The sequence below is a fragment of the Branchiostoma belcheri genome, unplaced genomic scaffold (assembly GCF_001625305.1).
Source record: "Branchiostoma belcheri isolate BF01 breed outbred unplaced genomic scaffold, Haploidv18h27 scaffold14, whole genome shotgun sequence".
NCBI lineage: Eukaryota > Metazoa > Chordata > Leptocardii > Amphioxiformes > Branchiostomatidae > Branchiostoma > Branchiostoma belcheri.
Window position 1 is genome coordinate 2,594,208 of NW_017802824.1, and position 13,362 is coordinate 2,607,569.

General features: G+C 41.7%; 1 protein-coding gene across 1 annotated transcript; it reads right to left on the bottom strand.

The window, feature by feature from the left end:
- Window positions 1-3,607: 3,607 nt before the first annotated feature.
- On the bottom strand, window positions 3,608-8,616 carry LOC109464541 (acetylcholine receptor subunit beta-like 1). Its single transcript, XM_019761544.1, has 7 exons — window positions 8,416-8,616; window positions 7,700-7,799; window positions 6,414-6,571; window positions 5,736-5,891; window positions 4,974-5,150; window positions 4,734-4,781; window positions 3,608-3,727 (listed from the first exon to the last, which is right to left on the bottom strand). The coding sequence occupies exons 1-7, from the start codon at window positions 8,614-8,616 to the stop codon at window positions 3,608-3,610; spliced, it is 960 nt and encodes a 319-aa protein (XP_019617103.1).
- Window positions 8,617-13,362: the final 4,746 nt, after the last annotated feature.

Genomic DNA, 13,362 nt, shown 5'->3' on the forward strand with positions numbered 1-13,362 from the left:
CGCAAGTGGTTCATCTTCACGATTCGAGTCGCACTCAAACTTTTGTTGGAAGATAAAGGGAAGAACACAGCAATTACTTGCTAAGTCACTAAACATAAGGAGAGGCCGATTTAAAGCTATACGTGTCTTTTTCGGCCTCAAAAAGAGACAAGGTGTGTAACTGAAACATCAGGGCGTATACGGCATGACCATGATATTTACCAACTTTAGGCTGTTGGGCTGAAATGTGAAATTGTGTTTTAATGATAAGTGTAGAATTTTGTCTGGTCAAAATGCAAGGAGGAGAGTAAGAAACGCTAGAAAATGCAAATTGTTGAATGCATTTGAGCGTGTTCTGTATGTGTGTGTGTGTGTGTGTGTGTGTGTGTGTGTGTGTGTGTGTGCGACTATGATGTTGTGTGTCTCAATGAGTGCGTGTCCTTGTGTGTGTGTGTCCTTGTGTGTGTGTGTGTGTGTGTGTCCTTGTGTGTGTGTGTGTCCTTGTGTGTGTGTGTCCTTGTGTGAGCGTGTCCTTGTGTGTGTGTGTGTCCTTGTGTGTGTGTGTGTCATTGTGTGTGTGTGTTCTTGTGTGTCCTTGTGTGTGTGTGTCCTTGTGTGTGTGTGTGTGTGTGTGTGCCGTTGTGTGTGTCACTGGGCGAAAAGGCCTCGGATGCAGCCGGATCCCAAGGATCCCAATTTGCATCACCTTACGGATGCTGCGCAGATCCCCAAGAATCCCAAAGATTGCTGATCCCACACCAAGAATCCCCAGAATTGCGGATCCCACACACATCTGTAACGCATACGTATGCATCCGTGCCTCACAGCGGATGCAGATGCGGCATTCGTAAGGATACTTACTTCGCAGCGGATGCAGACACGGTATCCGTATGGATACTTGCTGGTTACGTATACTTAAGAAATAATACGTTGTTAGGATAGCAACATGCCACATCTTTAGGGGTCATATCCTGCCATATTTTTGTACCTCGGATACCACCGTTTGTAAGATAAATATGTGAGATACTCCATTATACACTGGATACAAGGATACTTGTATTCCTGTTTTTTTTTAATCCCACTCCACAGCAGAAGCGAATTGTGGGTAATCTGGGGATTTCTTGAATATCCAAATTTGCTTTCTTACGCTTTCGCTTGCCCACTCCACAGCAGAAGTGAATTGTGGGTAATCTGGGGATACCTTAAATATCCCAATTTGTTTTCGTACGCATCCGCGGGCCCACTCCACAGCAGAAGCGAATTGTGGGTAATATGGGGATATCTTAAATATCCGAATTTGTTTTCGTACGCATCCGCGGGCCCACTCCACAGCAGAAGTGAATTGTGGGTAATCTGGGGATACCTAAATATCCGAATTTGTTTTCGTACGCATCCGCGGGCCCACTCCACAGCAGTAGCGAATTGTGGGTAATCTGGGGATACCTTAAATATCCGAATTTGTTTTCGTACGCATCTGCGGGCCCACTCCACAGCAGAAGCGAATTGTGGGTAATCTGGGGATATCTTGAATATCCGAATTTGTTTTCGTACGCATCCGCAAATTGTTGAAATTACAGTCGCCACAAGAGGGTGCACCCCGTAAATAGCCATATACGTACATTGTACGTACGTTGCCTTTGCGTGTTGCATAAGCAAATGTCTGCTCGGATTTGTGACTGTACTGATTTTTGCTGATTGGAAACTTTGCGTATCAGACAAGAAGTTGGTTCACATACAACCTTCGCCGGTGTCAAAACCGAGCATCTCTCAAAGATCCACTTCTGCATTTTCGCTGGATCCGCAGAGCAGTTCCGGCAGCAGCAGTGCCTTGTGGGTAATCTGAGATTCCCCCCCGGGGGAGAATCAAACTCAACGGTCACTTTCAGTGACTTTCAGTGACCGCTTGCTTGAGTGTGCGTCCCTTTCTATCGTCCCGCTGGCTGTCCATATATATCCGCTGCACATAAGTTCAGCAACCACGGCATTGATTTTCAAAGTCTAGGATACTGACCGTACACCGACTGGACGGTATCAGTAGCCGAGCAGGGTGGCAAGGACGAGAGACGTACCGGGGACATCGCCCTATACGTCGCCCGGCGAGGGCACGAAGCCGCCAGGCATGTCATGACACGTTGCAGACTCGCCTGACGAACAGTTCAACTGGACCATAAACCGACTGCATAAGACTGTTGACGGCATATAGAAGTGAGTAAAACCTTCGAAACTCTTTTAATTAGTATAATCATTATGGTTTCAGATCATTTCTGACGAAAGTTTAGAGCAACCAAGTATAATGTCCTTGGAGCAACTCAACTTCGCAACTCACATCCGAGTGTGACCTTTATCTGACCTGTTGTTCCCATATGTAAAAGCGCCGGCTTCTCACGGGGGGTATTTCACATGTCAATGCTGGCTCGCATAACAATGCCTGCTGCTGGCATCCAGGCCGCTGGGGAGACTGTTATCCTAACGGTTTTTAGCACATTCTGGCCAAAATGCCATTTTTACACTGTACTTGTTTTCTGTTGTTGTATTTTTTCGTAGGTCAGAAGCGACTGATAGAACGTGGTAAGACTGCAGCGCAGACTTCTACAAAGAAGATGGACTGTGAGACGATCATCCTGGCGAAGCATGACGTGATAGTTCTAGTTCTACCTGTTTAGTATTGCAAATATTTATTTTACATATGGTACATGACATTGTATTCGTATAGTTAGTTCTCTCTTTTTTGTCGCTTTACACAGTATGTGCGGAGTTTTAATAAAGGCTTTCAGGCTAAATCTAGTCATTCGTTTATTCCTTCATTTACTTAATTTGACTTGCTTGTTGGATCTGCACGTATACATATCAAACACGGGCGTATCCAGAGGAGAACGCCGTAAGGATTCGGGAAGATCCGAGGTACGGATACTAAAAATCCAAACGCCGGCTCTGTTTGCATCCGAGGCAAATGCAGAGAAATGTGTATGGAAATCCGATAGGGATACGGGAAAATCACAAGTTGTATCTGTACGCATCCGTGTAAAATACCGACGTCTGCACGTGGGGATATATCGCATATCCGGAAAAATCCCTATTAAAAATATTCGCATCCGTAGAAAATCCCGCTTTTTGCATTCTTTGGGATCCGGACAGTCCAGGTTACTTCAGGTGTACAAAAAATCCCTTAAGAAACAAATTGGAATCCGCGGAAAATCCCGCTTTGGAATGCTTTGGGATCCGGACAGTCCAGGTATGCAAAAAAATTCCCAAAGAAACAAATTGGTATCCGTGGAAAATCCCATTTTGGGATATTTAGGGATCCAAACATTCCGGATCCCTAAGAATGCAAATTTAGGATATTTTACGGATCCTACCCGTATCCGTTTGCATCCGCTTGTATCTGCTAAAAATGCGTAAATATCCCTGTGCGTAAATGGCTGCATTCGAGGCCTTTTCGCCCAGTGTGTGTGCCCTTGTGTGTGTGTGTGTGTGTCCTCGAGCCTCGTGTGTGTGTCCTTGTGTGTGTGTGTCCTTGTGTGTGTGTGTGTTTTCGTGTCCGTATTTGTGTCTGTGTATGCCTGTGTTTGTCTGCAGATGTGAGTGTTTGTGTGAGTGTAGAGTGTTTACATTGAAGGTTCAAATGTGCTCAAATTACCTCTTTAACCTCCTCGTCGGTAAAGCCCTTGATGATCATGTTGGTCTTGGTGCTCCCCGGTGCGTCCGTGTCACGATTCTCGTAGGCTTTGTCAACTCGTTCCTTTAGCCGCTGATTTTACATAAGAAGCAAGATATAACAAGGATTCACTTTGATGCGTTTATATCATCTTAAAGTGTTGACAAAGAAATATCATAACATTGTTGTTGTCTCTGAATCTTTTGTAAATTTGCAGTGTTTCGACGTAGGTGTACTATATTTATGTTTACCGAAGGAAAATATATTGTTGTTGCTACGTTTCTTCTTCTTCTGTTCCAAACACTGACCTCGACCTGGCCAATGACATGATTTGTTGATGTCTGTCACCATGGTAACTAGTTTTGGGTAACATAATGTTGCAATTTCATAGCAGGAGGGATTTAGACCCCTGTCTGACCATATATATGAATGTGTTTGAGCAAGAAGCCGGACAATATTATTCCTTATACTTCATTTGTACTAAGGGACCTTTTACAAAAACTTTTTGTTTCTTTCATTATACACTTAACTTGACCTGGACTAGAAGATTATCTCTGAGAGTCTGAGCAGATGTCACGTTCTCCAAGATGCTTTTTTGTGTGTTAAACTAGTGCTCCCCTAACAGTTGCTTGCATTTTACAAGTACAATACTTTATGAATATGTCTCCTGTCATCATAACTGAGCAAGACGTCTCCAAAATACACCGTAGAACGTTATCTGAAAATTATATAAAGCTTATGATATATTTCATAAACTAGCCTTGAACTTGATATCACTGTTTTGTTGATGGAGGGGAAGTTCATGGAGGGGGTGGAGCAATTAGGTACGAAAGACCATTGGTACAATTTTTTCTTGTGTGTGTTCTTAGAGTTTCTATGTGTACTTAATTATAGTTTCTGTGAGCACTTAGAGTTTGTATGGAACCTCTAAGTACTCATAGACACTCTAAGTACTCATAGAAACTCTAAGTACTCATAAAAACTCCGATAGAAACTGTAAGTACTCGTAGAAACTCAAAGTACACACGCAAGAAAAAAAATACATAATTGTACCTATGGTCTTTCGTAATTAGGAGGTCTACTAGATGCAAAGCCTTACCTTGAACTTCTCTTGAATCTTTCGCAGCTTTCCATCCTTCTCGTTCACCTAATTGAGTATTCGAAGCATAAAGATTATTTCATGCAAATAACTGTCATACGGCATACATTATCGCGCACACGAATACTCCAAATAATGCTCTAGGTGAGAGATGTTTTTTGTGTTGGACCAAAAGTTTTAACTTTTTAACAAAACTTTAAACATATATAAATCTACTCTTGTCGCTGTCTGTGTACGCACCTTCCTCCTTATGATGATCCCAAAGAAAAGGTGGGCCAAAAGGACCACAACAACAAGCACACCCGCAGAGACCCAGTCAAACAGCCTGGCGCTGTTCTTGTCCCTGATGACCGAGGCCACCGTGCTCTGCACTGCCACCACCCACTGGAAGATGATACACGCCAGCACGTACTTGTCCTAAGAAGAATCAAGATGATAAAGAAGATGAATACCCCAATATGTACTTGCCCTTGCCTTTCTGGTAGGAAGGAAAGGAAGTTTTCACGGTATTTTTACAGATTTGCTCAGTGCAATGCCAAGAGAACATCTCTAGACAGTGAATTAAGTTTGTAGGGCTCGAAATACTGGGTGCATGTGCACCTTAGTGCACCCAAAATTCGAGCCGTGCACCCATTTTTTTGTTGGTATTTTTGTACATATGAAATGTATAATAGTACACAGGAAGGATAGTCTTGGCATCTAAGTGTCAGAAAAACAGTAAATTCTTGGATTTTGAAGTTTCTATTTCAGATTCAAGCTCAGAAGAGGAGCAGTCAAGATCTGTGATTACGTTTTGTTTTATATGGTGCACCAGTGCACATATTCCCAAAAATGAATTTCGAGCCCTGTGTTTGGGTTACTGGAACGTTAACAGCATTGAAACGTCAATATTGGACTCACTGAGAGTGATCATCGTAGGACTAACTGCCACCAAATACAACAGAAATGTTATGTCAAGAAGTTTGTTTACCACAATTTTGTACCAGAAAAATTCCTACTCACCAAGAGAGTCAGGTAGGAGACAGTGGGGAGATACTGGGACACCACCAGCTTGAAGGCTACTGTTGTGAGCAGCAGAGTGAAAATGACGCCGAGCCGGTCCTTGTAATCTTCCACTGGGATGAAGAACACGGTGAAGGAGAGTGCCATGATCAGGAACTGTTGGGAAAACAACAGAGATGACAGAAGAATTTTACAAAACCAGGAGTTTTATTCGATACTTTACAATTTGACAAGACATGTAAGAATAATGTCAAAGCAGGACACGTTTAATGACTTGATGTCATGCAAGAACGAATGTATAGCAGACAAACTATGTAATTATGTTTCCAAATGTTTCAAAACTATTTGTAGATGATAGATAGTATATAGTATTGTTGTAATGTATAGATTCCTAGCACTTAGCATTAGAATATAGCGTTCCAGTATGTAATACTCATGTTTTGCATACAGCATAATCCTCTTGTGCGTTTAGCCCATTTGGGCAAGAACATGCAATAAAGATTCATATCATTTATTCAGTGGACGTTTTGATGACCGTCTGTTCCCTTCTTCAGGGCAATATTCTGACTGGTTCACATTGACGGTCACCGAAACGTCGGCTGAAAAAAAACTTCTGATTGTTTAAAAAGAGTCTCTTTAAAAGTAAAAGTCTCAATCAAAAAAAAAGGATACACATACCAAGATAAGCACGGTGTTCCAATTATAGAAAGCCGACTTCCTCTGCACGTGCGCAGTGATGTTGTACACGGGGTACTCGCTGAAGGTTTTGGACTGGCTGTTGCCTTTGGTGCCATGCCTGCAGTCTAGGTACTCACTCACATTCCATTGGTCTGCATCTAAGGGATTAGATGGTGGTAAAGATATAGTCACTATTAAGACATTATTATGGGTTCACCACACCACGAAGTGGTGGTGAACCCATGTTGCTTTTTCTGATGTTTCTTCTCCTCCTCCTTCTTCTCCTGCCATTTTTTAAATGGATTCAGCTTCTTCATTTTAGGGCCCGAGGTCCTGAAATTTGGTATGGAGGTACAGTGGGCAAATACCCCTAGGCGTTTTTTAAATTATTGTGATACAGGCTTTTAGAATGGTTTTATTTGAGTTTTTTGGCTGTGTTATAGCAAATGTATTACTGTGTTAGTGTGCCTTGTTTACCACGTTTGGGCATGAGTCATCACAATGGAATGCAGGGCATCAACCAATAGGCATGCAGCTTTCCTCTATTCTTCTTGCTGATTGGCTGTTGGGATTTAACTTGATTAACACCTGCACAGAGCATTTCCATACTGACAGTATGTCTGTATTCAAGTGTTTTGGTAGGGATTTCAAGCTTTCCTGCTCCAGCATTGGAATGCGGGGCATTGGTACGTTTTTTTTTTTTTTGAAAATCAACAGTTTGCATTATGCAATTAAAAATCCTAACCAATAAAGTAGGGAATAGCTATCCAACTGTTGTTTTAGTTGTATTTTACTTCATATTATAGTTATATCAATGTAAATCATTGTTTTCCCTTGTGTTTCTCATTCTTTCCCTGCCATGTCGTAAAATGTGGTGAACCCATCGCTGTATTTGCTCCAAAGCAAATATTGGCCTTTCTAGTTTATTATGTTTACCGAAGGAATACATATTGTTTTTACTCAGTTTCTTCCTCTTCTTCTCCAAGCAGTGACCTATGACCTGGACAATGACATGATTTGTTGATTTCTGTCACCATGGTGACTGGTGTTGGGTTACATAATGTTGCAATTTCATGGTCTGCTCTACTCCTGTCACCATATACTCGTAGTACATGTATGTGAATGTGTTTGAGTAAGACTTACAGAGCAGACCATGTCCGAAGGTAAACATTATGCATTTGCTTTGCAAATGTTACTTCTATAGTTCTCATTATATCACAAATGTACAAATTCTACGATAAAAAAAACAAACGACAGTCTACGACAAATGTAACACCGCGCCTTACCTGCAAAGTCCTCGTCATTAATGGTGTCATTGGACCCGTAGTTCTTTCTCAGTTCCGCCTTCTTAAGTGGCCATCCTGACATCAGCTGGACAGTCAGTTTCTGGAAGCATCATAACAGTATCAAGGATGAAAATGTAGCGTGCGTAATCAAGTGGTTAGTAATTGTCACTCACTCAACATGGAACGTTACTGGACGAAAATGGTGACATTGCGAGAGTGTAGTCGTGATGCATTTGGCCTAGGCAACGTTTAGGGCCGAGGCTTGTAGACGAACGGTTAGTACAAGTCAGGTACCTTAATTCCACAACCCTCTTTTACAGATATTTTCATGGTCTTTGCTTTGCAGAACTCACCCAGCTAGTTCCACCACTCAGAACTTTTAAGCGTTCCACTAAGTTCTCCACTAGCTCACACAACTTTACCGTCCAAATTGAATATTATTCCTTGTTCGAAATCTTTTTACAGTGACAGTTTCTTTCCCCGTACGGCCAAGCTTTGGAATTCCCTCCCTGACAAGTGCTTCCCACCATCTTACAATCTTCAGGCTTTCAAATCAAACGTTCACCACCACCTCTTGTCTTGACATAGCCATGTTTCTCTCATATTTCTAGTTCAATGCCGAGAAGTAGTCGTATAGGCCTTGCATTGAACCACTCCGTTAAAAAAATTACTCATCCCTGCACAATCGGAGCTGTGAAAAGGAACAGATAACATACCTGGTGGTCAACAGGGAAGTCCGTGAGGTCCATGTCGACCTTGAAGGTTGCCCGGACCTTCCTGAACTCGTGCACGATGGGCACGTCCTCCCCGACTACCGGGATCAGGTTTTGCGCTGACTTCTCGCTCTCAATGCTCGTCGTGTTCCTCAGCACGATCCTCGGATCCCACTGATCGTCCCAGTCTACTTCCTGAAACATGGACTAAACCTGTATACGTGGTCTGCAACTCTACATAAGGACCACCTGGCCAATGTTAGTGCCACATGCATGATTGTAAAGCTGGTTGAATGAATATCGTTGAAAAGATTAATTTGTCACGTATAGATACAGTTACTAGGGGATTCTTTCATCAGTGACTTGTTGGAAGGGTAAGGATACTGACCTCCAAATTTTCGATGACTATCAGTCCATCTTGTTCACGGAGTGGCGAGAGCGCGAGACTAGGCTCGAGACTTGCATCGGTCTGCTGGGCCCTACCCCTGTTGCCTCCCTCCGGAGCAAGGGTAAGTTGTCCTGGGGAGCTCCCAACCTCCGGTCCGGTTTAACGAGGCCATGCACTCCGTGAACAAGATGGACTGATAGTCATCGAAAATTTGGAGGTCAGTATCCTTACCCTTTTAACTAGTCACTGTTGAAAGAATCCTCTAGTAACTGGGTGAATGAACTTTTACACCATTCTCAGCTTGTAAAATTGAATCGATATCGTCACAGGTTACCTCTTACCTGTCTATTTTTAATCCCCTTGAGAGTCTTGTCCTTGTAGAAAATTTCATACCAGAGTTCTGCCGAGAACTCCTGTTTGACGGTGTCCACATCCCTCAGGGAGAACAGGGTGGGGGTGATCAGCACTCGGATCATCTGGGGAGAGTGGGAAGGGGGGCAGGAATCATGAACAGAAAAGCTCAGCTGTCTTGGTAAATAACATTTCATCAAGATATGATCGAGCTTTGCTCCAAACTATGCATGATGTTCAAAATTACTAATAAACTGGTTGACGTCCCAACTACTACTAAGTACCTAATACCAGCCCAGATGAGAACAAGAAATAGCCATGCCTTCAAGTACCAGAGTTATCAACCAAGGATTGAGCTGTTCAAGAATTCATTCTTTCCTAGAAGTATCGCAGAGTGGAACTCGCTCTCACCAAGTACAGTAGGGGCATTGTCATTGGATAGCTTCAAACAATGTCTAGAGTTAGAAGCTTATAAGGGTTAGGTGTAACAAGTCGATCGGTGTGATATAGCCAGATGCCGCCGCGCCGCGTGCCTCCGAAGCTGGTGTGTTACGCCGAAAGGCGGTTATATCGGCTATACAGATACAGATACAGAAACTAAATTTGTGGGGTCTCAAAAGTAAGAAGTCCATAACTCACCTGCCCTTTTCTGCCGGCGTACCATTTCTGTCCGCTGCTGCTCTCCAGGTAATTGTTGATTTGTTTGACCTCACATCTGATTTGCCTCAACTCAGCAAGCACATTTTCCTGTCGGGGGTTAGGAATATGGAAGGACATCGGTTAAAAAAAAATACAAAAATACAGTGTCAGGTTATCAATACAACATGATCTGCCAAGTCTGATAGAATCACACACACACACACACACACACACAACACACACAGGCACACACACAAAACACACACACACAAAACATACGCATACACACACAAGACACACACACTCACACACACACACACACACACACACACACATACATGCACACACACATGTACACACACAAAACACACACACTGACGCACGCACGCACGCACACACACACACACACACACACACACACACACACACACACACACACACACTTTAGTCTAAATTGACTGCGTCATTTGGCACACCTGCCCCTAAGGCAATGTAGCCATATTGGTCGATCGTTCTAACCTCCAATTTAATACCTTCCAATTTAGGTGTCTCAATAAGGACGAACTCAGTTTAAGGGAATCAGAGGTCAGATTCTATATTTCCTTGAGGGCTGCTTATATCTTGTGCTGTTCCTACATTCACTTTCCTTTAAAATGTCTGATAGTTTGTGTAGCTATATAACCTCCACTATAACTCGAATGGTTTTTATGCACTCTAAATGAAGACATCAAATACAAAATATAGTTAAAGGACACTTGCCTCGTACGCGTGTTATGAACACCAGTGCTTTCATAATGTCTTCTTGGGTCTCAGATAAGTACTACTTAGGATTTCAGTTACAAGAAGAAAACGGAGGTAGCGAGGAAAAGTTTGCAACTGAATCTAAACTGTATTCTGACCCCTAATACCAAGGTGTATCGGACATGTACATAACATGTCCGAACAATTCTTATGTAATATTTTACTTAGAGGATCACCCGATTTACACCCAGATACAAACTGTAACATTTTGACAATCACCCGAACTTACGTTATTGATACTAAACGGTTTGTATTAGATTAATTCCTACCATTCATTAATTATTCATTGCCATAATTACCGTGTTGCCATTTCCACCCATTTGCTGTTCCCTTACTCTCCAAGCAGAGGTTTGGGTTTTGGGGGTATTTTTAGTGTGTTTTTAAGGCTTTTTTGGGGGGGTTTCTCTTTTGCACTGAATTTTGGGGAAAAAAATTCAGTGCAAAAGAGAACCCCCCCCCAAAAAAGCCTAAAAACACACTAAAAATACCCCCAAAACCCAAACCTCTGCTTGGAGAGTACTATTCCCTGTTGTTTTTGTCATGTATTTTGTCTCTATATATACCTGTATGTCTGGTGGTGAGGTTAATATTAGCTATAGCTAGAGTACCTCACCACCATGTCCAGTATTATTCATGTCGAATTGTAAATAAAAAATATATGGTGTGTCGAGGTACGAGCCTTTCCCCAAGACTTTCTTTCCCGTTGACTTTCCAGTTTCTCTGTTTTATCCAGAGAATGTTCGGGGTAAAGTCAAAGTCATTTTAATAATCTATACATTAAATTGGTCCTGAATCATATCAAGACAGAAGAGCCCCAAAACATTTGCACTGACCTCTTTGTCAGATTCCTCCATGGTTGTTGTCTTGAGCGCTGTGTCTATGCCAAATACAGAAGTAGTCGAACCAGTTCAAGAAGTGCCCTCAGGTGTAAGGTATATATAAAACACAGGGCAGATAGTTTCAACAACAGAGCTGGTTTGCCGTTTTCAAGGCTAAAAACACACTAAAACGTTCAATCCTAATTGAGTTAGTTGTAAACAAACTCAATCCTAATTGAGTTAGTTGTACACTCTATTCCCAAAACTAGTCATAATTCCTTGATTTAGTCTGACATTAGAGGCAATTCCTTTTTATTCCTCCAATGATTGTAAAAATTCATACCTATCTCATACAAGCCACCCACTCTTGTATTGTTTAGGCTAATTTTATAAAAGTGTAGATGCCATAGTTTGTACCCTGTACAGTTGTTGTGCAATAAAGTTAGTCAATACTCATTATTCTTCAAAAAAGAAGTCAAACCCGGTAGTTTTTTTGCCAGTAGTTTTTTTAGGAGTTATCAGTAGTTCTCTGTGTAATTGTCAGTTTTTATTTATACCAAATGTTTCTTCTGTTCCTGCAATTAGCCCTCGGGCATGAATTTGTAATAAAACAATTATTATCATAATTTTCTAAAATCATTTATTTCAAATTTTACATACAGACACACATACAAATACATGGTGCGTTGTGGCTTACCCCTTTTACATCAAGTGTTCTAAATGTTGGCGCATATTTTGTAATCTAAAACTTTCGTTTCGTACAATATATTTAAAGATGTAATATTTAGCTAACAACATGGCTTTGTTTAAAAGAATATCTGACGTGTGTCCATAAAGGATATATTTCCGAAAGGCGGTTATACCGGCTATACAGATACAGATACAGATACAGATTTCTTTTCTAGGGTTAAATATTTCTAGAGGAAAAAAAAATTAAACAATTATTATTCTCTCACAGAACGTGGAGTTGCCCATGTGACTCTGGAGGTTGTGAATGCCGTGGATCCTACCTGGGTCCCGTACACCACTGTAGTCACCATGCCTGCCGGACAGTCTGTCTACAAGCTGATGCTGATTGCAAGAGAGACCATTCCTGACTTCACGTATGTAAGATGTTACAGAATAGAATACTGAATTAGCCAGCGCTTTGACAACTTAATTTGCCAAGTTAGGCCATGTCCTCGGTAGAGTCAGTGTCTGTGTGTGTCTCTCTTGGTGTGTGTGATGGTTTGTTTGTTTGTTTGTTTGTTTAAAAGATGCTTTAATGAGGCTAACTCAAGAACTGGTTGACAAGGGGGTAGGGATAAAGGAATAGGCCCCTGGGATGGGCCTAGGGATACAAGGAGAGGGATAGAGGGATATGTATAGAGGAATAGAGAAAGGGATGGGATAGGAATATGATCAACTGAATCAGATATATAGGCAATAACCCTTACTGTGTACAAATAGGTAAATATATCAAAGAATGTTTAGACCTTAGAACAAGTAGTATTCGTTGACCCATCTAGTGTTTTGTACGTAGGATAATTTCGTTGTACCCATGTATATTTGTCTGTATAAAAATTATCTACATGTCTTAGACCTTACGAGAGTCGCTGTACTTTTGTTGTGTCAATAAAGTTCTCACTGTATATAATTCTTGCCAGTGAGGATCTTGTTTCATAATCAATGAAAATCATCTATAATTCGTCAACATTCGTCAATGTTATTATCATTTGGCGAAGGTATGAAATCGTGGAACTCTTTGTACGTGTATGACCTTCTTATCGTTAGCAAACATCCACGAACGCGCGAACTCTTGCGCAAATTTCCGAGCAGATAACAGCGAACAAACACACAGGAACAAATAACATGCCTTTGGACAAAAATTGTTGGCGTCACGTATCCGTAAGGTCTCGTAAAAATAAGGTCACGTGTCTGTAACCGTAACTCTCGAGATTACGTTCGGAAGTG